At 33.9% G+C, this 24718-nt stretch overlaps 3 protein-coding genes and 1 pseudogene across 5 annotated transcripts; 1 reads left to right on the top strand and 3 right to left on the bottom strand.

The window, feature by feature from the left end:
- Positions 1-6181: 6181 nt before the first annotated feature.
- On the bottom strand, positions 6182-7831 carry LOC146904848 (F-box/LRR-repeat protein At3g26922-like; annotated as a pseudogene). Its single transcript, XR_015020026.1, has 3 exons — positions 7760-7831; positions 6483-7394; positions 6182-6352 (listed from the first exon to the last, which is right to left on the bottom strand). The product of XR_015020026.1 is annotated as an F-box/LRR-repeat protein At3g26922-like (transcript).
- A 605-nt stretch (positions 7832-8436) lies between these two features.
- LOC146904847 (chitinase-like protein 1) lies at positions 8437-10355 on the top strand. Its single transcript, XM_085728088.1, has 2 exons — positions 8437-8654; positions 9646-10355. Exons 1-2 carry the CDS (start codon positions 8440-8442, stop codon positions 10055-10057), a joined length of 627 nt encoding a protein of 208 aa, XP_085584214.1. The 5' UTR covers positions 8437-8439; the 3' UTR covers positions 10058-10355.
- Positions 10356-11135: 780 nt separating this feature from the next.
- Positions 11136-15746, bottom strand: LOC146904846 (FBD-associated F-box protein At5g44490-like). 2 transcript variants are annotated; one of them, XM_085728079.1, is made up of 4 exons: positions 15667-15746; positions 14310-15243; positions 13978-14144; positions 11136-11450 (listed from the first exon to the last, which is right to left on the bottom strand). In XM_085728079.1, exons 2-3 carry the CDS (start codon positions 15225-15227, stop codon positions 13980-13982), a joined length of 1083 nt encoding a protein of 360 aa, XP_085584205.1. In that variant the 5' UTR covers positions 15228-15243; positions 15667-15746; the 3' UTR covers positions 11136-11450; positions 13978-13979. The 2 variants fall into 2 exon arrangements, with proteins under 2 accessions (XP_085584205.1, XP_085584206.1); XM_085728080.1 differs by having other exon boundaries at positions 14310-15231.
- A 2916-nt stretch (positions 15747-18662) lies between these two features.
- On the bottom strand, positions 18663-21405 carry LOC146904845 (protein FAR1-RELATED SEQUENCE 5-like). The gene is made up of 3 exons (XM_085728381.1): positions 20171-21405; positions 18871-19717; positions 18663-18785 (listed from the first exon to the last, which is right to left on the bottom strand). Exons 1-3 carry the CDS (start codon positions 21403-21405, stop codon positions 18663-18665), a joined length of 2205 nt encoding a protein of 734 aa, XP_085584507.1.
- Positions 21406-24718: the final 3313 nt, after the last annotated feature.

The raw sequence follows: 24718 nt of genomic DNA, 5'->3' as shown, positions 1-24718 counted from the left end.
AGTCATCATTTTTTTTATTAGTGTCCAACAATATTATTATCTACTGCACATGCATTGGTCAAACCATAGTGATAACTAATATAATCCACAAACATTTTAATTGTGAGGGGCCAAAGCACAAGGTATTCTATTTCTAATGAAGGAGTTGTTACAGGTCTCAATTCAACAAAATTAATGAGTACTCAACCATTTGGTCTCTGAAAGTGTCAGCTTGTTGTTATAGAAGTCCCTAGATGAGTGATATTTTTTAAAACCCTGATTCGAATCTCAATAGCCAAAATAATCTTCCCGTTATCCTAGACCAGTTTAACGTTTGTTTTTTACTAGATTGGTGACCCGTGCGTCGCACGGGTCTTATTAGTCGAAGTATAGTTGCTAATCTTAATATGAAATGAATACCGAAACAAAATAAAAAGGAAATTTAATATCAATGTATTGTCAATAATTTATCGTTGATTAAAATGCAACACCAGCGTAATTTATCATTGATTAAAATGCAACACCAACAGCGGATAATGAAGTTCTACAATCTCCTAAATGTGGGTTTTTTATACTACACATTACGAAATAATTTCTCATAGACGACATTGGATGTCATTTCAGTGTCTTCACCATCTTCATCTGTGATTAATATCTTCAATCCTTCTTTAGAAATAAGTCTCGAACAACATTTAAAGCAAATGGAGATAGACATTTAACACTGCATGAGAATGTGAATATCCTTACAAACAACAGATAAATTGCTTATATTTACAATGCAAAATAAAGGCAGTGGTAAAGTCACGGTTGTGTATATTTGACATATGTAGCTGATTTTATTTAACTGTGGGTCATATCCAATTTAATTAGGGGTTAGAATTTGTATAGACGTCCAGTTAACAAAGTGATACATGTGATTTTACTTTTATGAGATGATTTTTTGTTTTGAGGGATACTTTTATGAGATGATGAAAAACAAAACAAAACTATCTTTATTATTTTAATAACAGATTATTAAGAATATTTTTTATACATAGATGATCATGCCATCATTTGTTCACATTCGTACATCCTATTATTATGAGAGTAGAGTCTGCGATATTTAAATAAAAGAAAAGGTAACACAAAATATAATCTGCTGCGTGGACATATTTTGTTTATATTTAGAGTAGTAAATTCCCAGTATTTTAAAGCATATAAAGGACACCAAGTAACCAACAATACCCTTGTTTAATTGGTGGACAATTTTATTAAAATAATTAATATTCAAAGTCTTCTTATATGAGCACTTGTGAACAGTAACAATGTGCATTTTTTTTAAGGAAGTAACAATGTGCGTTTGTTTATATGAAATAATAATATTCCATGGCGGTCCTCATTAAATAAAAAAACAATGTTCTTATTTTAGTGTAACATCCACTACCAAAGCCTTTTGTTAAATTTGCACCATCTACTACCATTATTACTCAAATGGTAAATAGTTTTAGCTGAAATTGATTTGCACTGATTTCTGACTAAATAAATAATTTAAACTAATTTAATCGGTTATGGTTGATTTTTACAACCTCGAGCACTTTTCATACTAAAAATTCCTTTCTTAAGTTCACGCAGATGCCAACAGCAGAGTTTACATCTCACCGATATATGCAAAAATGCCTTACTTTAAAATAAAGTAAGAGTGGTAGCTGCGTCATTAAGAGTTTGTTATGCAAACACTGTATTATTTATCCAGAATTTCTGAGTCAATAAACAAACGCACTGCATTGCATCAAATTTTTACTGAAATAATAACAACTTATCGCAGTAATGGCTGATTATAGATGCATAAAAATAGAGGGCAATTTGATTAAAAGCAGAAATGTTGTTTCAACACAAAGATTCAAAAGCTTCGATACAAAAAGGACTGAAAAAAGTACTTGAAAAAAAAAATGTGAAAAAACTTGCAACCTCTGAACCCAACATCAATTTGTCATAAACCTATCCCTAACCCCAAAGGACCGTAACACAGAGCGTATCATTGTTTCCAGCAGCGGGTGCACCAAGACTGACTCTAACACCTTCGTAGAGACGACACGCATCCACAAAACGAAGCATTATTAGAAATGAAAAATCTCGGTATATATAGCAAAGTCGTAACACATAAAAATAGAGAGTGAAACAATTAACCGGTGAGGCAGTGGTATGACAGCAAAGTCTCGGCGTTTCGTCCAGCCATGGTAGAGAGTGAGCAATAACCAGTGTAATATGACCGACAGAATGAGTGGTATAGGCGATAGATGTTGTAATGGCTACTGTCCAATACTCAACTGTTAAAGAACTACAATTAATATAGTATCTTTGTCAGTAAAATCAAGGCAACTGATAAAGGTAAAAGAACTAATAAATTTAGATTCAGGAGATAGCCTAAACAAAGTTGTTGTGAAAGGCAAGTGTGACCTTTGATCAGAAAGATGTGTTCTTTGATATATTTTTTTCACGGATTTTGTGGGCTTTTGAATTGAATTCATGGAGGGTTTTTGTTCTTTAGAGGGAAAATTGTAATGAGAGAGAAGGGGGATTGAAAATTGATGAAGTTAGGGAGAGGCTGGATGGAAGATGATATTTGATGTTGGAGAAAAATGAGTGTGAGAGGGAGAGAGAGAACAAAAAGGAACGTATAGGGAGGGGATCCAAACCCGGTGAAGAGATAGATACATGTGTTGAGTAAAATGAGTCTGATATGATATTAATGTAACTGCTTTGGAAATAGCCAAGCATGTGTTGAGTATTCAAAAAAACGTGAATAAAAGCAGAGGACGAGCACACTTTGGTTTGCAATTGAAAAAGCCAACTAAAATAGTGCTAAAACCAAGCCTCCGTTAATGCACATGAAGTAGAGGGAAAATAACAAATTCCAAGGCAAAATTTGAAATTCAAACTTAACAAATAGAAAGAGGGAATTTTTTTTAGGGTTATAGTGATTAGCAATTAATGCAGTAGAAATAGAGGGAAAATATTAGGTTAATAGATAGCATGACCTAATAAGCTTTAAGAGTAAGTGATGATATGTCCCAAATGTTAGGCTATTGAACCAAAACATGACTATTTTTTGAGTAAACCCTCATTTAGGTCCTTGAAAGTGTACATCGCTATCAGTCACGTCCCTAGATCGATTAAACGAACCAAAAACACCTCCATTGTTTGATCTGTTAGTCAAATACATCCAAAACGTTAACTTGGTGTTAATGGCGCTGATGTGTCTGTTATACTTGTCACTTCAGCTGTTGTGTTGGCCTTCCATGTTGGCAAGGGACTAAGCCATTGGATGTCCACATAAACGAGGGACCAAAATGACCACAATTATGTTTTCTGCCTTCATCTTCTTCAATGCCCCAACTCCTTCATCTTTTCCAACACTACTCATGAACTCATGCTCACCAACACCTCTGCCCAGAAATGATCATATTCAAAATCAAAATTCAAAATTGATTTACCCCTTTATCTTCTTCTTCATCATCAATTCAAAATCTATAATCTAACAACCCAAAACCATAATAAACATAAAAAATCCTAAATTTCCTCAAAATTTCATGGTTGTTCATGCTCAAATCTATGATTTTGTTTTCTTGCAACCATGGCTTTTGGTGTTCATAACTATGGGGAAAAGTACGGGTTATTGATAAGATGGACAAATTCATCATCTTCCTCCACATTGGTTTTGATTTTCTGGTAAAAAGGAGAATGAAAAGTTAAACAACAACACTGTCACTCTCATATGCGACCTCACCGCTCCATTCTTTGGCACCGATAAAACTATTATATATTCTTTCATATTCCGGCAACTGGTACCCGCATTCTTTCCGTCAGTGGTCTCACTTTTGATATTTCCCGACGGCGGCGGTTATCTCGTCTTGCCGTTGTGAGTTTGTCGACCTTGAATTTGATACCCTGAGTTGAATTCAAAGATATTAATGGGAATCATGTATGGGTTGATCTTGAAAGTGTTGTTTAGAGACATTATTTTTGTCTCTTGGAATGTTTTGAGAGGGAGGGTATGAAGGAAGATGAAGATATCAGTTTGTTAATTTTTTCCAGAAGATGGAAGGGATATTACATTCATCCTCGTCCCTCTCCAATGTGGAAGTCACATGAGCATCCAACATGACAACATTAATGGACACATCATCACACTTAACGTTCAGTTAACGTTTTGAACGTGTATGACTAAAAGAACATACATTGGGGGAGTTTTTGGTTTGTTTAATTGATCCAGGGACATGGCTGATAGCTAGGTGCACTTTTAGGGACCCAAATGACTCCATTTTTTTTTATCAAATTATCATTTGCACCATTGCAAGGACCAAATTGACAATGAGAATCAACATGGAAGATTAATAGTTACTTCTACTTGATCCATTTCTTGTTGAGACCAAACATATTCACTCACCCACAAGTTTCTCCAAATAACCTAGCAGAGTGAACATCATCGTTACTTTCTTGTTTCTTAATAGTTGTCTCTTTTATATTTACACCATTGAAGCTCATCTATACCGAGATCATTGTCCCTTAAAAAATATTTATCGCCTCATGGGGAAGGGACACGAAAGTCGAAAGGGACACCTTTTAGCATTAAAAGAAACGTTTTTGCGAACAATTAAAAGAAATACACAACAGCGATCCACACTGAAATAAAAGTTCGTTCTTTATTTTGTTTTTTACTTATTATACATTCCCACTTCTCAGCAAAGTGGTTGCTATATTTTCCTAAGCAAAAGAGATTATAGTAGTTTGATTCACATAGTTTCTAAACAATCTTCAAGACTTAGAGGAAAATCAACATATTTTACAGCATAAATGTCATAGTAACATTTGAGTTTCATGAAAACTTAAGTTATAAACATCACTCAAATACATCTGCCAGTGTCTCCAGAATTTTATCCCAACTGTGTTTATACATAAATACTAAAGCATAATGAGAGAGTGCAATTCTGACGATGTAAAGTTCAATTCAAAACCTTCTTACTTTCAAATTCCGTCTCTTTGAAAATTCCCCAGCTTGCTCAAGAACGTAAAAAGCAGGAATTTGGTTACTGCCATGACAACATGGACTAAAGAAATCAATTTCTGCAGTTATACAAAAATAAAATTATATTACTGAATTCATTCAATCAAATTGGTAGAAGAAATGTATATGAATATAACTTAAAAAGAATAAAAAAAAAATGTTAATAAAATTGTAGTGATTTTAGCTTTCTCCCAGAATAATAGTATGATGGAGGCATTTACAATTTTTGAGATTATTGGGGAAAATTGTATATGACTCAAAAATTGTATATGACTCTTGGTTAGTAACACAGTCAGACCCCAAAAATTATTGAGGAAACAAAGGTGACTGGCTGAAGTGAGTCATATACTAAGGTCCACAACTGCTCCGTTATTTTTGGGGACCATATTAGGGGATCTCAAAAAATATATCGAAAACAGTATATGTAGAGATCTACAAATCAACGTCTAGTCCAAATCACAGCACCTGTGCAAATTATAAGAATAGTACTGATTGTGATCCACATGCAAAGTAGTAAGCTTACATGATTCCAACATTGCAATATAACTAAACTTTGATAGGAAGATTATAGAAGAGTAACTTTTGGTTTCTTAGTTATTCTAAGAGCAAAACTTCAGTATAAGTAATTAATTACACTGGATACTTAGAAACAAAGGCTTATTTTTTAAGGTTACCTACAATCCGTTCTTGGAACCAAGTTGTATTTTCATACATAAATATCATAAGAACAGACCATGAAAACACATCGGGTAATCAATCTGAAAGCATAATATTATTGCATCATCCCAACAAAGGCTAAAAAGCATAATGAAAATCAGCTCACCTAGTGAGTAAAGAAAAATCATTCTAGTTCAGAGCTAAATACAAAAATAAAAGTACAATCTAAGTGTCGATGTTCAGCATCAAATAAGCTTAGTAGTAGAACATGCAGAAAAAGAATCATAGAACTGCATTATATGGATATATTAGAAGTTAAGATAAAAGGATGACAGTAAAGAGAAACCATATAATTCCTTCACATCTTTGCATTTTTTTCACATTCAAGTTCAAACCGGAGCGCAAAATAGTGACAACTGACAAAGGACAGCTTTCAGCAACTAAATTAACTGCATTGCGAAACAAAAACAGAAAATTGTGCTCAACAAGTTGAATGCAAATTTACCTTAACGAATTTACGATTTGAACCTTTGCTAAGGGTGAGTTTTGAAGCAAAAAGTATAAAGTTCCATTAGGTATGGATGACGGTATGCACATTTTTACCGTAAGTGAGTTCAAGTCCCACAAGGAATGGAACTCAACCTTCATTAAATCAGGAACTAAGGAGAGAACCTAATCAAAGAAGAATGATTGTGAATCAGGATCAATTTAATGCAAGTCGTATCATACTAAGAAAATAATTAAGTAAAAATTAAAAATGAATTAACTAATATTTCCTCAAATCAAACATGGCCAAAAGTACCTTTAGAGCATTATTATTAATTGTCAATGATTTGATATTAGCAAGTTCAACCAGCCAGTTCAGAAGAACAAGAGAAGTATCCACATCAATACGCCCTATGCTTGCATCAATCTTTACATATTTGACAGAAGAGAGATTGCTCTCTATCCCATGTAGTTTCAGAGCAGGAATATTCCCCATACAAACAAAGACAAAGGTGCAAAGACTTGGAGTAGACAATACGATTTTGCCATATTGTTTGTGACACGTGTCTATAGTTAAATTGGCAAGTGTAGCACTTGATATGCAGAGGTTTTGTTCATCAAGAACTCTACAATACCGAAGGATCAAACTATTCAAACTGCTAAATGCTGAAAAAGGCTCAGCACAACCATCATCGCCAACACGAAAGGTGAATCCCAGTAGAGACAAGGTGGCTAATGCTGGCAAATTAAGAGAACTAGGAAATAATGTCCCCTGATATTTTGTAGGGTACGGTTAATATCAAGTTTGAGAGAAGTTAAAGTGCGGCATGAAAAGAAGCAAGTTGGAAAATGTTGAATATCACATTTGAGATTGATCCTTAATTGCTGGACATTGTGTGAAACAGCATATTTGACCATCCTTTGGAGTAGACGGGGCTGCAGAGTACCATGGCGCACAAAATGGAGAGTGCGCAGTGGGGTTGACGCATTACGAAGAGACAAAATGCGAGACACAAACTTATTTGAAGAACCTAGTAGTATAAGGGAAGGGAGATATTTCCAGAGATTGTTCCATCTTTTGGAGAGAATGCAAGTTTGAACAGCGTGTCGGGTGTCCAAAGAAGAGAGTATGTGAAGAATAACGCCATCGGGTAAATCACTGAGGCGATCTTCTTTTACATCGTCGCTATATTTTCTTCTTCCTCGTTTCATTGTTCTGTTTCAGAACCTGTGAGTGAGTTAGAAGCGATTCAGCTACAAAGTAGTAGAACAAGGGTTTTGAATTGAATCACTTGATCTTCTTATAATGTGATACCTAAAATAGGCAATTTCATTAAAAAAATTCCATTTATGCTTTAAAGTCGCTGTTTTTATTAATTATTTATGAATTCATTTCCACAAAATAAGCAATCTAATGAAAAAAAAATTCCAACAGAAATCATCTTCAGTTCACTACTAACTAGGTTAAAAAACAAAATGTGCAATTTCATGAAAAATGAAACATTAATGTTGAACATGTGAAAACTAACTAACTAGGATAAAAAAGAAAAGCATAGAATGAAGCAAACGAGAAAAGGGTCACAAAACACTTACCGGTACAATGTTGGATTCAGATAGCGAAGAATAAGCGTTGTTCCATTGTTACAGTGTTTCAATGTTTGTTTTAGATAGAGGGATAGAGAGGGGTGTGTCTCTGTTTATAAAGGGTTCATCATTATCTACTGTAGTAGTATGAACAGTGTTTGGTAGAGATTACTGTTTGGTAGAGATTATTATTTTTTTGGTAGATAGACTAGACGAGATGACAAAGCCATCATAAACTCACACATATAAAGTGGAGGTACCGGGGTTACGTCCGACCTAACAATTTCGGCATTTTTAAAAGATTTGTTTTTGCTTATTCTCATGAAAACAGTGACTTTGAAGCATAAATAAAAGTCATAAAATAATTTAGAGATTATTTTATAGATATTTTATGAAAAAATCATAATCTATTTTGTGTTTATTAACATTAATAAAAAACATTTTTTTTTAAAAAAAATAATTTAGTTTTGGTTGAATACATTTATATAAAATGTAACCAAAAAAAAAAAGAATACAATTATATAAAAGTGCTTTTTTTTGTTATAAAATTAGTTTAGTCTCTTCAACTATATTTTCTCTCTCCTCTAATAAAAATCTATTTTTTTTGATAAACTGCTCTTATGCCTTTATAGTAACTTGAGCTGAAATTAAAACAAATTTGTGCAAACATCTATAACAAAAGAATATGTATGATGTATCATTCCTTCAAAAAAGAAGAACATGAAACAAATTATGGAAAAAAGGTGGATACGGAGTGGCAACAGGAGGACCTTTGGCCTGGGGACTGTGTTTACAATCATGAAATGAGTCCTGCCCAGACATGTTGTGATGACTATTACAAATTAACATACCCCTGCACTCCTGGAGCTGAATACTACGGACGTGGAGCCATTCCTATTTACTGGTATGTATATGTCGACCACTACTAAATACTTATAATAGGAAGCTAGTCTTGCAAGTTTCTTTCCCGTTGTTGAACCTATTATCATCGTTAAACTTGTTTAATGTCATTTTGAGACTTCTCCAGTATCCCTGGTCGGTGTACCAAATTAATCTGATCCGTTGAATGTTAATATTGAACCCAGCTCGCAAGATTATATGTTTATTAGTGATGTTACATCCCGTCAACTGTGAAAAATAGACAGCTTTTGGGTTCTGGTGCTCCTGTAATCATTGAACTTGATTTAGTTTAAGTATTGGCTTGAACTTTCTTTGTTGTGTCCATATCACATTTGATTGACATTATTAGAAGAGGTGAAAGCCATTAAGATAATACTAAACACCCCAGTGTGGCAATTATTCAACCTTCAAATCATCATTAAGAAAGATACGAGTTAATTGATCATTGCAAAATTTCGGAAGATTAGAGTAAATGGAGGTGCAATAAGAGATAAAATAGAAAAAAAAAAAAACTGGAAAATAGATAGAAAAATTTGAGCAACTGATCGGTGAGAGAGAGAAAGAGGGCCGTATAGCTAGGTTTTGTGCAAATGATATACGAATTTATCAATGACACTGATGTATGCATATGCAGGTTTCCTATAACACCAGCTGAATCTTTTCACAGATTTTGCATTGTTAAACTTTATATTGTACGAAGAACAAGTTTCTAATTTTTCTGGATGTAGTTGATGTTTGACCATATTGGTAAGATGCAATCGATAATGAGATTAACTAGCATGGTTCTTCAAGTGTTTAGGCAAAAAGATATTTCTGTGAAGATGTAAACCAGAATTGCATGCACACTTCTGTAGAAAGCAATTGTAGCTATATGTTATAGAGCTGGTTTTACTTGAAATGTAGAATAGCGATCAAAATTCGTTGGGTATTTATTCATCAATGTCATGAAATGATATCACAGTTTATGACTATGTTTCATGGTACCATCAATATAGGAACTACAATTATGGAGCAGCTGGAGAAGCTCTGAAGGTGAATCTACTTGACCATCCTGAGTACATAGAGCAGAATGCAACCCTAGCTTTCCAGGCTGCAATTTGGAAATGGATGACGCCAATCAAAAAGTCACAACCCTCTGCTCATGATGCCTTTGTTGGCAACTGGAAGCCTACTAAGAACGACACTATGGAGAAACGGGTTCCTGGTTTCGGCGCTACAATGAACATTCTCTACGGCGAAGGTGTTTGTGGACAAGGTGATGTTGACTCGATGAACAACATTGTTTCCCATTACCTATATTATCTCGACCTTCTTGGTGTCGGTCGTGAACAAGCTGGGACCCATGATGTCCTTACATGTGCTGAGCAGCGTCCTTTCAACCCAAACATCAAACTTGCAGCATCTTAAATTAGATCATGTTTACCAGCATATGATATTGTTGTGCCTATACCTTTGCAAATGGTAAGCTAATAAGGGTTCTTAAAATTATTGGAAATGCAGTAATTTTGAGATGTGTGGCAGTGTGTGAATTCTTTATAGTTTTTTATTGTTGTTGTGTAGAAGTTAAGTAATTTGTAATATCATCATACTTTATATGAAATCTGTATCTGGTATATAATTACGTTATGAACCTCTTTTGATATTATATACATTCCTTGGTTGAAGTTCTTTTAATATAAATTTGAAGTTGTTTGTTTCAAACAAATTCTATTCCAATTCATTTTTGTTTATCAGTGTCCAGCAATATAATTATCTACTATATAGGTGTTTCGGTTGGGGAGTCGAGGGACATCGAATGTGTACAATAACAAAATGTCTCCCTTTTTAATTGATAGGGGGCAAAAGCATTAGGTATTCTATTTCTAATGAAGGACTTGTTATAGGTCTCAACTCAACAAAATTAAGGAGTAAACAACCATTTTTGTCTCTAAAAGTGTTACCTGTTTTTATACTAATCCCTACATGAGGGATTTTTTTCTTTTCTTTTTTGAAACCATGATTCGAATCTCTGGCACATTTTTCTCTATACCAGTTACAATTTGGTTTCGATGACATGTCCCAAACGATGACATATTTCCACCATTGCAAGGACCAAATTGACAATGAGAATCAATTTGGAAGATGAATAGTTAATTCTATTTGGTCAATTTCTTGTTGAGACAACATATTCCATCACCCACAAGTTTCTCAAGTAACCTAGCAAGAGTGAACACCGTCTTCCCTTTCTTGTTGTCTCCTAATAGTTGGTGATTGTTTCTTTTTTATTTAAATCATTGGAGCTCATCTGCATTGAGCTCGTCTTCCCTTCAAGAAAAAAAACGCCTCTTTGAGCATTGAATGAAATGTTTTTGCGTTCCACACCATCAAACAAAAGTTCATTTTTTATATTTTTTTTTTACATATTATACGTTCTCACTTCACAGCCAGGAGGTTGCTATATTTTCCTAGAATGCATGAAAAGATTATAGTAGATTGAATCACATAGTTTCTAACCATTCTTGAAGGTAAATCAACATATATTACTGCATAAATGTCGTAGTAACATTTGAGTTTCATGAAAACCTAAGTTACAAACATCACTCAAATACATCTGCCAGTGCCTCCAGAATTTTATCCCAACTGTGTTCATACATAAATACTAAAGCATAATGAGTGAGTGCAATTCTGACGATGTAAAGTTGAATTCAAAACCATCTTACTTTCAAATTCTGCTTCTTTGAAATTGCCCAGCTTGCTCAAGAACCATGAAAATCAGGAATTTCATCGCCATCATGACAACATGGACAAAAGAAATCAATTCCTGCATTGTTATACCAAAAAAAAAAAAACATTATGGAATTTATTCGATCAAAGTTGGTAGAAGAAATGTATATGAATATAACCTAAAAGTATCAAATTTTTTAAAATAAAACTGTAGTCATATTAGCATTCTCCGTCTCCCAGAATAATAGCATGCAAAATGAAAACAACATTCAAGTTCAATAACAAACCAGAAACCTAACTAAGCATACGAACAGTTCACAAAGAATGTAGCTTCTACAAAATAAGCTCAAAAACACTTCATGACAGAATCGTAAGAAATTTGTGCTAAGAGAACTAAAAGCCATAACTGATAATTAAAAGCTTGCAAGGCCTAAAATCCCCTAATCACTTGTCAACCCATAATCAGGACAAGAGATAAATTTTCAAGTTTGCTAAGTTTATTCTCATTTAACCTCGGCCTAAATTAGATATTAGATGTAGACTTGAAAAATTCACTCTTATTGCAAAAAGTAAATACAAATAATCAGGCAAACAATACCAATCAATCAAAACAAATAGGAATAGCAAAAAAATGAGTGAATCAACAATAGAAAAACAGTTGGAGTACATAACTCCAGAGTATTTGTTATGTAAATGGATCAGATCTGTCTAAGTCTTAAGATTTTAGCTTTCATATTTAATTTTAATTTTATTAGGGATATGGAAATTAAAGTGCACTAGTGTGGACTCTTAACATCATACTCTTTGACAAAGAGTATTCCACTAAGATTCTTAACCGAGAACTTATGATTAAGGTCAATGTTCCACTAGTGTGCTTGTCATTGGCTTACCAATAACTAAACTCAAGATACTGTTAAATCAGTCCCTTTCCCCTGGAACTGGAAATTAAAGTGGCATGAGAATTTGAAACTTTATTTAGCAATGTATGCACAACAACATAACCAGTTTTTGAATGTCTGATCAACTAACCTAAGATGCTTAAGGTCCAAAATGTGGATTTATAAACAAAATTTTGCTTTATAACTTAAGAGATTGTTAACTACTACTTATCCTCTTTGAAACTCTTTTGGTTTATCAAGAGGTGGATTTGCTTATAGAAAGAGGAAGACAGAAAGATTTGCACCAGAGATTTTAATTTAAATCCTAAAAAATTTACAAATCAAAATAAAGTGCCAATAGACAATTATGCATCGAATAGAAAGAGGCCATTGTTGTTTGTTGTGCTTGTGAGAATGGAGGCCAACGTGTGGACTAAGAATCCCCCAAATACCACCAGAATCTGAAGGTACTTTTGCTTTATTATCTATGTTGAAATAGTTCTGCAACAAATTACCCACTCAAATCCATGAGATTGTTTGGGTTTCTAGTTCAAATCTAGTGTTGGGTTTCATTTTCCATCTAACTTAACGCATAAATCTAGTGATGGGAATAACTAATGAGAAAAATTTAAACAAGTTAAAAATGTGAATAGAAACCAACTTCAGATTTTGCCAGAGAAAACTTATGTAGTGTATGAAACAATCGCGTTCCCAGATGTGGGTAGAAACCAAGTTCAGATATACTTGCGATTGAGAGTAGTTCCTCAATATTTTGCTGTGTCACAAGTCCTACCTTTACCATTGAGTGTCTCGCAGATTGATGTATGTTTCCCAGATGTGTGAGTAGAAGAGGCACTAAATATAAAATAAAAAAGTGAACTAGATATCTTGGTTATTAATACAGTAAGACCCCGAAAATTATTGAGGAAATAAAGGTGACTGGCTGAAGTGAGTCATATACTAAGGTCCAATACTGGTCCGTTATTTTTGGGGTCCATATTAGGGGAACCCTAAAAATATATCGAAAACAGCATAAGTAGAGAACTACAAATTGAAGTCTAGTCCAAATCACAGCACCTGTACAAATTATAAGAATAATACTAATTGTGATCCACAAGCAAAGTAGTACGCTTTCATGATTCCAACATTGCAATGTGACTAAACTTCAATAGGAAGATTATAGATTATAGAATAGTAACTTTTGGTTTCTTAGTTATTCTAAGAGCAAAACTTAGTATAAGTAAAGTAATTAATTACACTGGATAATTAGAAACAAAGGCTTTTTTTTTTTAAGGATACCTACAATCCTTTCGTGGAACTAAGTTGTATTTTCATACATAAATATCACAAGAACAACCATGAAAACCCTTAGTGTAATCAATCTGAAAGCATAACATTATTGCATCATCCCAACAAAAGCTAAAAACCATAATGAAAATCAGCCCACCTTGTGAATAAAGAAAAATCAGTGCAGTTCAGAGTTAAATACAAAAATAAAAGTACAATCTTAGTAGTATAACATGCAGAAAAAGAACCATTGAACTGCATTACAGGGATATATTAGTAGAACCATTAAAGCAAAATCATATATTTCCTTCACATCTTTGCATTTTTTTCACATTCAAGTTCAAACTGGAGCACATGATAGTGACAAGCTGACAAAGGACAACTTTCAGCAACTAAACTAACTGCATTGCAAAAACCAAACCAGAAAAATTGTGCTCAATAAGTTAAATTCAGATTTACCTTCAACGATCTATGATTTCAACCTTTGCTGAGGGTGAGTTTTGAAGCAAAAAGTACAAAGTTCCATTAGGTATGGATGAAGGTGTTCTCATTTTTACTCTAAGTGACTTCAAATTACACAAGGAATGGAACTCAACCTTCAATAAATCAGGAACTAAGGAGAGAACCTAATCAATGAAGGATAACTTTGAATCAGGATCAATATAATGCACATCGTATTTGTTTTGACAAAAAATAGAACTAAAATAGAAAAAGAAGCATACTTAAAAACTAAATGGGAATTAAAGATGAATTAGCTAATATTTCCTCAAAACAAACTTGGTTGAAAGTACCTTTAGAGCATTACGGTTGATTGTCAATGATTTGATATTCGCAAGTTCAACCAGCCAGTTGAGAAGAACCAAAGATTTATACGCATCAATACACCCTATGCTTGCATCAATCTTTACATGTTTGACAGAAGAGAGATTGCTCTCTATCCCATGTAGTTTCAGAGCAGGAATATCCCGCCTACAACCAAAGACAAAGGTGCAAAGACTTGGAGTAGATAACTCGATTTTGCCATATTGATAGTTAACCGTTTCTAAAGTTAAATTGGCAAGTGTAGCACTTGATATGCAGAGGTTTTGTACATCAAGAACACTACAACGCTGAATGGTCAGACTATTCAAACTGTTAAATGCCGAAAAAGGCTCAGCACAACCATCATCGCCAACACGAAAGGTGAATCCCGATAGAGACAAGGTGGTTAATGCTGGCAAATTAAGAGAACTAGGAAATAATGTTCCCTCATAAGTTTCACAGTTAGTAAGAGAAAGTTTAAGATAAGTTAAAGTGTGACATGAAAAGAAGCAAGTTGGGAAGTGTTGAATATCACATTTGATATTGAAACTTAATTGCTGGACATGATGAGAAACAGCATATTTGGCGATCCGTTGGACTAGACGGGGCCCCACAGTATCATGATGGGGCAGAAAATCAAGAGCGCGCAGTGGGGTTGATGCATTACGAAGGGACAAAATACGAGACACAAATTTATTGAAACTTTTGATAGTCCTAAAGTATGAAGGAATTAATATAAGGGTAGGAAGATTTTTCCAAAGATTGTTCCATCTTTTGGACAGAATGCAAGTTTGAACAGCGCTACGGGTGTCCAAATAAGAGAGTATGTGAAGAATAACACAATCGGGTAAATCACTGAGGCGATCTTCTTTTACATGGTCGCTATATTTTCTTCTTCCTCGTTTCATTGTTCTGTTTCAGAATCTGTGAGTGAGTTAGAAGCTATTCAGCTACAAAGTAGTAGAACAAGGGTTTTGAATTGAATTTCTTGATCTTCGATGTGATAGCGAAAATAGGCAATTTCATGGAAAAAAAATCCATTTATGCTTTAAAGTCACTGTTTTTATGAATTGATTTCCACAAAATAAGCAATTTCATGAAGAAAAAAAATTCCAACAGAAATCATATTCAGTTCACCACTAACTAGGTTACAAAAAAGAAAACCCTAGAATGTATTATTTCATGAAACATGAATTTTTTTTGACAAAATTTCATGAGACATTAATGTTGAACATGTTTTGTCAAAAAAAAAAAATAATGTTGAACATGTGAAAACTAACTAACTAAATAGGTTAAAAAAGAAAAGCATAGAATGTGCAAACGAGGAAAGGGTACCAAGACACTTACCGTTACAGCTACAATGTTAGAATCAGATAGCGAAGAAGAAGCCTTGTTCCATTCTTACAATGTTGATGGGTATGAGAGAGCCCTCTGTTTATAAAGAGTTCATCACGAATACTGTGTTTGGTAGAGATGATTTATGAGAGAGATAGAAGAGAAGTAGAGACTTTCTCCTGTTTGGTTCAACAAAGAAGTTGCAAAGAATAAATGAAAATGTGGGTCCCATCGTTTGTCTCGACTCTCAATCTTCACTGTTCCAGTTGAGCGAAGAAAGTCGAGAGAAGGGCATATTTTTGCATTTTCTCAATCACATACATTCCTTTTTAATTATCACATCTTGACTTTTTACATAAACCAAGATAACAAATATTTTTATTACTTTTGATATAATTATTTATCTTTTTTTAATAATAACCTTAATCATTTAATACTTCATTTCATATATTTCTCTCTCTATAACAAATATATAAGGGTAATATAGATAAAATCACATTTAATGATACATTGAACTTTAAAAACGACAGTTAATTAGAAACAAAATTTTTATGCAAAAGTGACGGATATAGTCTCTCTGTACCATAATGTAAGAAAAAAAAACTCACCTTCTTTTTCCTAAATTATAAGAAAAAAGACAAAATTTTATTCTATATAATCTTGCTTTTTATAAAATTATATTTTTCAAGAAAAACTTTTGCTTATTTTCATGAAATTAAATATAAATTACATTCAATTTTTTCTCTCTTACATTTTCTCCATAACCAATAGCTAATGAAAGTTGTTTTTATATCTTCCCATAAAACTTATGTCAAAGAAAAACACAAAAACATATACTCCAAATTTGTATGTTTAAGTTTTTTTTCCTTAATAACTGTGATTTGAGTTTTTTTTTTTTATACACATTATTAAGCATATGGATTAAGAAAGTCAGTTAAACTTCATTTAATCTAGCTGCATTGATAACACAATATTATTGTGGGAAAGGTGCGATAACATGCTTAACTCTTTAATGTGAAAACCAAAAAGTACTACCTCCGTTCCCTTTTAAGTGTCACTTTTTAACATTTTACACAAACCAAGACACTCAATAAATGTTACTTTTTCTTATACAATAATCTATACTTTTACTATAATAGCCTTATTCATTTAATATTTTATTTCATATATTTCTCTCTCCACAATAAATAACTAAGGGTAATGTTGGTAAAACAACATTTATTGTTGCATTGAACTTTGAAAGTGACAGTTAAATAGAAACAAAATATTTCTCTAAAAGTGACACTTAAAAAGGAACGGAGGGAGTAGCCAAGTGAAGTGTTAATTGGATTTCGCATAAACCACCTTGAGCAGCTAAATCATGATTATGAACTCGACACAATGTTTATTTGCAAGTATAGTGGGGTAGGTCTAGGATAGGCTAAATCATGCATTTGTATTATTCCCTCCATCCTATATGTAACCATCCATTTGATTTTATATTTGTCCCTAAATGTAAATTCCTTTTCAAATTACTAGATGCATTTATTATTTTTTCCTAAACATGCCCCTAATTAATACTATTGACTTGTCTTGAAATATGTAAAGTCAAATTTAATACACATACAAACAAAAGACAATTTGGTAATATTAACACACAAAATAAACAAATTAATTACACTAACAACTTTTCTTAAGAAATGTGAAAAAGGCAAAGGGGGTTTACATGGATTCAGATTCACGGCTGTCACATTAAAACTGCTGTCACTGCAGTCACCTGATCTTGACCGTGTGATGAATCGAACGGCCCATATTTTTTCACCAAAACAAATTAAAGAAATCAAATCTGTGACTGCTAAACAAAAATCGCAAAACGCTTCCTTCAAAAAAAGTTCGCAAAACGCCTATGGTCACGATTGTGGTGGAGGTGATGATGGTGGAGACGCCGATCATCACTGATCTTAGCCATGGCAGCGCCGACCATCACCGATCTTAATCACGGCGGCTCTGTATTCATTGTGTTCAATGGAAATCATTGTCGAAGGTTCATCACAGTTGTGTTATAATCGATGCCTTTCATCTGCCTCCAAATCTGCGACCTGCCGCCGCCGTAGAAGTCCTGTCTGGACTGCAGAGGAGTGCCACCGGTTTTGTTATTGTTCAGTTCTTGTCAATAGCAGTGAAATAATTTTTAGATGACTCACTTCCATCCTTTTGCATTTGGTCAATCTTATGCAGTACATGAATAAACGTCAAGAAATTCTCCAATTGCATGGGCTCGTTATCTTCGTTATGATTAGGTGATTTGGTTTCCTGGTGTGAAGAATTTGTCTCTGGTTAATTTGCTTTGTGGATCATCCAATCAGGAGAAAATTTTATGACAAGAATGGAGCTTTGTGGTGGAAAATTGATGCAATTTGTTTCTATGATCTAATAGGAGAAAGAGTGTATATATGTAGTAAAGATTTTTTATTATGTTTGGCCCTGTAACATAACATATCTTCGCAGCTATTGTAATTTATATATTGTAAACTTACAAAGCCTTTACCTATTTGTTGAAATACTACAGAAAATCATTTATAAAGTTAGTGAATTTTGTTTAATTAAGCTGTGATTGTCCTCTTCCACAATTGATTATGTTTTTGAACCGGTTGCCTTTGTTATGAGAAATAGTGTATATATGTAGTAAAGCTTTTGATTGAAAAATAAATGATGAGAAAAGATACAACATGTTGTCAAATGTTTAGTACATGTTGATGAAAAAAGATAACAACAGAACAAGTCACAACATAGAATATTCTGTCAAAAAATTGACATAAGCAAACGAGAACATTCTATCCAAAAAAAAAAAAGGCAAATGAGAACATGCTGCCGGGAGGTTTTGTATGTTGTCTTGTATCTTCACACAGTGTTTCAGAAGCAGTGATTTGCATCCTTGGCTGAACCTCATTCATGTTCAATTGACTCCTACATTAAAAACATATACACAGTATCATAAAAAGTTGGAAATAAAACATAACCATTACTTTTTATAGACCAAGGAATCTTACCATTAATAATCTAGTGAAACTAAATTGATTTGTTTGAGATAACTCATGTGCTGGATGTGCCACACCTGATGTCTGAAAGACGATCTGACTTGAAGATCCAACCTTCAATGATTTTAAAAATTAATACACAATAATTGAAAAATAATTATTTTGAAAGAAAAATTGTTACAACAATAAACTTATATACCCTTGATTGATGACAAGACGAAGGTTGTACAATCGGAGCTCTTTTAGGCTGACGTTCAATCCAACTTTTGAATCGCTTTTGTCTCTTTGACCCACGCCGATTCTTATACCCCTTTGTTGTTGTCTCAATCGGTTCAGCCAATGTCGGAACACCAACTTCATCATTGACCGTTGCATTTTGTTCTAGTCTAACCTCCATCACTTTTTTACACAAGTCATGTATTACATTGTCTGCAAGTTCATATAATGTAGGAGATGTGGATACATCGGCTGCCAATCTAATCATTGTTGAGCAAAGTCGCCTATATCGTTGTGTTATAGATAATTTGGGATCTTCCACAACCTCATTTTCCTTTGCATCATATATAATACCATTGCGTGCATCTCTTGTCCACCTCTTTAAGATGTATTGTTCAGGGACAAGTTTAACATCATTTGCCTCAAAGATCTTGAGTGCATGGCAACAAAGTATTCCAAAAGTCTCAAACTTTCTACAACTACATGATATAGATGACTGTGCAGGATCAAATAGAACTCTCCACTCTCCTTCCTTAAACTCTCCTTCCTTATTGACCAAGGTGATGACATATTCAAATGGAAGTTGGGACATATATTTTTTCTCTATGCGAGCAGCTAAAAATAAGGAAAATTCATTATGGAATTTGTCAAAAATGGCAGGTGTGTATATTTGCGCGAGTTGCACTAAAATTGGTGAATGGCTGTATATCAAATTTGGCAGTTTATGTCGAGCCTCATATTCACAAACTAACTCGTTGTTTCGCTTTTCCTCCACAACTCTCTCAAAGTGTTTGAAAAAATCAGTAACATTGATGTTTGGTGTCATACATGTAACATCCCATTTCCAGAATGGAAATGGGATGTTCGGGGACGAACCAGGCTCTGATACCAAGTGTAACATCCCAAACTGCTTTTTAGGATTGCCGACTAACCCCACAAACCAACACGAGTCTTTTCAGCATGCTTTGTCCTCACTCACATGCTTACCGGGAAACTTCCCGGTAGGTCACCCATCCTAGTACTACTCCAAGCCAAGCACGCTTAACTATGGAGTTCCTATGGATTGAGCTACCGAAAAGAAGATGCATCTTCTTTTCGGGAGCTCAATCCATAGGAACTCCACAGTTAAGCGTGCTTGGCTTGGAGTAGTACTAGGATGGGTGACCTACCGGGAAGTTTCCTGGTAAGCGTGCGAGTGAGGACAAAACACGCTGAAAAGACTAGTGTTGGTTTGTGGGGTTAGTCAGGCAATCCTAAAAGCAGTCTGGGATGTTACAATACATGCCTTAAAATCAGAATTCAAACTCTCACTAAGTTGAGTGCTTCGCATTCCTAGAGTGAATGCTTCCTTCATGTGACATGCTGCCCATTTTTCCTTAATAGCATACATCGACTTCACCCAATTGTTTTCATTGACATTAAATTCTGAAACCAACTTGCTCCAAGCTGTCTCAAACTTCTCCTCTTGATCATAATCATACATGCACTTCTTAAAATCAGCCAAGAAATGACTTCCTTTTTTCATCAAGTTACCAAGGTGTTTTATACCATTCTGAATCAAGTGCCATGTACATAACCCATGTCGAGTCTCTGGCATCACTTCAGCTAGTGCTTTAGACATTGCCTGGTCTTGATCTGTGAACAAAGTTTGGGGTTTTTTATTTCCATGTGCTTCAAGAAATACCTCAAATAACCATTTGAAAGATTCAGCAGTTTCATCATATAAGAGTGCAGCCCCAAAAATGACAACGCCTCTATAATGGTTAAAGCCTGAAAACAATGCCAACGGTCTATTAGCATGATTGGTACAATACGTAGTATCTAAAGAAACCACCTCACCAAAATATCCATAATCTAAGATCATTTTTGCATCATCCCAAAATACATTTGTGATTTGTTCATCGCAATCCATCTGATGTGCATGAAAAAATGAAGGATTCTTCAATAACTGATGTTGAAAATACTTCATAAGACTACCAACTTCCCCATAAACCATGTTACGTTGTCTTCTTGCTTTAAGATAGTTCTTAGCATCCAACCGTGTATATCCAAGATTAGTTCTACCACCTGCTTGTGCACTCATAAGTTGAAATAAAGCCTTTTGCCTCAAACCAGAGTCCTCTGCCATTTCAATCTCATATGCTTGAACTTCAGATATTTTACGGTGTGATGCTAGCTTGTGTGTTGTCTGTGGAAGCTGTAAATCGTGGTTATGGTCCTTCACAAACTCATGGATTACAAACTTTCCATTCTTTGAACTAAGTGCAATTCTTGCTTTGCAATCAGTCCTTGTTTCAGCTCTAGGATTCTTAACTAAATAAGATCTCTTGTCCGGCATCCGATGACCCTCCTTGCAACAAACAAACCTGCATGATCTAATGGAGTTGTCTTTCTTTCTTTTGTTGAAATAATCCTTTCTAACACCAAAGCCAGTTTCTTTACCATACTCAACCCAAAACTGCCAAGCTTCATCTACACTATCAAACTCCATGCCAACACTAGGTATAGTGGTTGTCATTGCTAGAAAAAACCTATCTATTTTCAACACAAAAACAGAGCAATTCACCAACATAGCTTATTTGAAAATTACCCTACACACATATATTATATACTTAAACAACCTATAAGTTTATTCAAAGTCTCAATTTCAAGAATCACTGTTTGATCAAATAAAATAGTACACACATTCCTTCGTTTGAAAACATATATGAATATACATCAATAGTTTTATTAAAGATTACAATACAAGATTACAGTACTCACATACCTCTTTCTGATCAATTTCTCAATTTGAAGAATCACAGTTCTACGCATTGATCTTCAAGCAGCAGCGGATATATTCCAACAATGCGACGACCGCCGCCGTTTTCTCGCAAAATGACAAGCAAAGTAGGGTTTGTGTGCAGATTGGGGAAATTGGCAGATAAAGGAAGATATGCCCAGAAAATTAGGAACACATTGAAGAGGAAGATATGACCAGAAAATTGAGGAACGAAACCGCTGTGTTTGGCGCCAATTCCTAATACTCCAGATTTCTTTAATTTGTTTTGGGAAATAATATGGGGCGTTCGATTCATCACACGGTCAAGATCAGATGACTGCAGTGACAGCAGTTTTAATGTGACAGTCGTGAATCTGAATCCGGGTTTACATATAAGGACGGAGGGAGTATTAAAGGCAATGATTATTGCACCCTCTTTTTAGCTGCTCAAGAATACTCCCTCCGTCCTAAATTATAAGCAAAAAAAATCTATTTTCTTTGTTCCAAATTATAAGCAAAAAAGACAACTTTTATCATATTTAATTATGTTTTTTCAAAAAATTATTTTTTCCAAAGGAAAATTAAATGCAAAGTGCATTCAATTTGCTTTCTTTTTCATTTTCTCTATAATCAATTACCAATGAAAATTGTTTTTGCATCTTCCTATAAAACTTATTTCAAAGATAACACAAAAAACTATATTACAAACTACTATGTTTTAGTTTTCTTAATAAGTGTGATTTTTTTTTTTTGCTTATAATATGGGACGGAGGGAGTACCACACAATGGCCTACTAACCACACCAATTCTCCCCACAAAAAGGCACCCAAAACCTATACTCCTATATCAATTATCACCTAAGGATCGGCTAACACATCATTAATGGATATATTTTTTGAGAGTTACTTTTCCCACCATGCTGCCTTCTCACGCGTCCTGCAAAAATGCCAAAATTACTCCTGGTCCGGATTTTATTTTCCGAACCAGATTGTTAGAAATTTTGGATTTTAAAATCCGGACAACGTCGATATGAAATTTTAGTGTCTTTTTTTTATGTCAAGGGTCTATGTTGACTGTTATATAACCCCCGCATAAGCTGCAATGCAATTGCAGGGGTCATATAAACGGTCAACAATGACCATGACACCACAAACACTCCTACAAAACTTAAAAAATTTGAATAAAATTTGAAGAAAATGAAAGAAAAGATATGAAGTGAAGAATGAAGAAATTTGTTGAACATGCAATCCTATTTATAGCCTAAAACAAGTCCTAGGTCATTTGGAAGTCAAGGAAAACGTGTTAAAACTCCACTAACCAGCCAAACCTGTGATGAAACACACCGTCCAAATGAAACTGAGGGAATCCAGATTATATAATCCGAACAGCACCAGAAAACTTATTTTGGAGGGTTTTTTAGAGAGATTTCATGGAAAATAAGTAATAAATGCATAAAAGAGAAGCTGTTTCAAGAGGTTTTCTCTGAGTTAAATCCTGTTGCCTTGCCAAATGACATATTCATCTGGCAGACAGCAAGATCTAACTCATAGAAACCTCTTGATATTCAAATATAGAGCAACCTCTTTGTATCTATATATTTTTGCCAGCATGCGGAGGATCTTCATCACGCGGATGCGGTCAAATAGTGAGCTATCTATTTGTGACCGCGTGAGAAAGATCCTCAACTTAATGACATAAATTTGCATGGTTTTCTTTGGTGTGTTTGTGTGTTTTGCTGGTATTGAAGCTGAAAACCGGAGAGCACTTATTTATAGAGGTCATTGGATGTTGTGGACCACATAAACTCTTGGTGCAATGTGACCCATACAAAAGAATCATATGCTGAAGGATTCCAGACTAAGTAATCCAGAATACACTTACGCCCTATGTGAATCCGGATTTCATAATCCGGAATGCATAACTTCGGTTATTTTTTCGATTAAATGAACATCTTTGACGTAAATTAAAACATAATGAAAGTTTAAATAATAATATATATTATTCAAAACATCAACTTAATTCAACAACACATAACTAACACGCAATTAAAACAACATAAAACACGTGATTAATTAAAACATGACACATTATCACGGATCATCTAAACTAATTCTTTATCTGGACCCTCCCCACCCCCATCTGACCAACCTTCTTGAGGCAAAGCTAGATTTAGTTTTACTTCAGGGAGGCCGGTTTTCTGGTGGTTTTTTTTTCTTCTCTTTTCTACTTTTCTGTTTATATTAATAAAATGAGCTTATTTTAGGCTCTTAGGAGATTAGAAATAGTTTTAGGTTCTTATGTAATAAGCTTAAAAAGCTTCAACATTATTGTCATTATTATTCATATATTAATAAAATGATTTCTTTTTATCTGTGTTCTTTTTAATTCTGTTTTTTTATGTTTATTTGCATTTTATTTTACGAATTCGAAAGGCTAAAATCAAAAAATTCTGGAAACAGAGCATTCTGGATTTTAAAATCTGGAATATCCTAACAATGTAATTCGTAAAACAAAATCCGGACAGGGGTATTTTTAGAAAAAAAATAGATCGCGCAGAAAATCTATAAGGTGGGAAAAGTAATACTCATATTTTTTAAGGTGTCCAGGTTTGGATAATATTTAGTAGCAGAAACTACACACGAGGACCAGGATATTTGGAATTCTGCCCTTCTCCCAGCTAGTTTCGCTGGCGCCCAGCTGAAATACTTAAACTACCTCTGCGTTAGTTAACTAACGCAAGTGTAAAAATTTGCGCGAGTTAAGTCATGTGGCGTGAGTTAAGTCACGCAGAGTGACTTAACTCACTTTTTTTAATTTATTTGCTATATTCAAATTATTTTATTTACTTTATTCAAATTAAGTTATTTACGTTATTCTAAATTATTTATTTACTTTATTTTAATTTATTTATGCACTTAAAATAAATATTTATTCGAATTTATTCATTAAATAAATACAGATATAAATAAAAAGAAATGAACTAAATTAATATTTATTCGGATTTATTCATTAAATACAAAATCAGAAAATCAAAGCAAATATAAATAAAAAGAAATGAACAAAATTAATA

Source organism: Medicago sativa, chromosome 7 (genome assembly GCF_051527215.1).
Source record: "Medicago sativa cultivar Bolivia chromosome 7, Bolivia_mono, whole genome shotgun sequence".
In the NCBI taxonomy this organism is placed as follows: domain Eukaryota; kingdom Viridiplantae; phylum Streptophyta; class Magnoliopsida; order Fabales; family Fabaceae; genus Medicago; species Medicago sativa.
The sequence above is the reverse complement of the archived record's forward strand: the minus strand, read 5'-3'. Positions and strand labels throughout refer to the sequence as shown.

Excerpts from the sequence above, each read along its gene's own strand:
- LOC146904847 (XM_085728088.1), top strand. The coding sequence starts at position 8,440 with ATGATGTATCATTCCTTCAAAAAAGAAGAACATGAAACAAATTATGGA. Across the intron at positions 8,655-9,645 it reads GGAGCCATTCCTATTTACTG|GAACTACAATTATGGAGCAG; the intron begins GTATGTATATGT and ends CCATCAATATAG.
- LOC146904846 (XM_085728079.1), bottom strand. The coding sequence starts at position 15,227 with ATGAAACGAGGAAGAAGAAAATATAGCGACCATGTAAAAGAAGATCGC. Across the intron at positions 14,145-14,309 it reads TCAACCGTAATGCTCTAAAG|GTTCTCTCCTTAGTTCCTGA; the intron begins GTACTTTCAACC and ends TTCATTGATTAG.
- LOC146904845 (XM_085728381.1), bottom strand. The coding sequence starts at position 21,405 with ATGACAACCACTATACCTAGTGTTGGCATGGAGTTTGATAGTGTAGAT. Across the intron at positions 19,718-20,170 it reads TTGAATTCTGATTTTAAGGC|ATGTATGACACCAAACATCA; the intron begins ATGTATTGTAAC and ends ATGGGATGTTAC. Across the intron at positions 18,786-18,870 it reads CGTCTTGTCATCAATCAAGG|GTTGGATCTTCAAGTCAGAT; the intron begins GTATATAAGTTT and ends AAATCATTGAAG.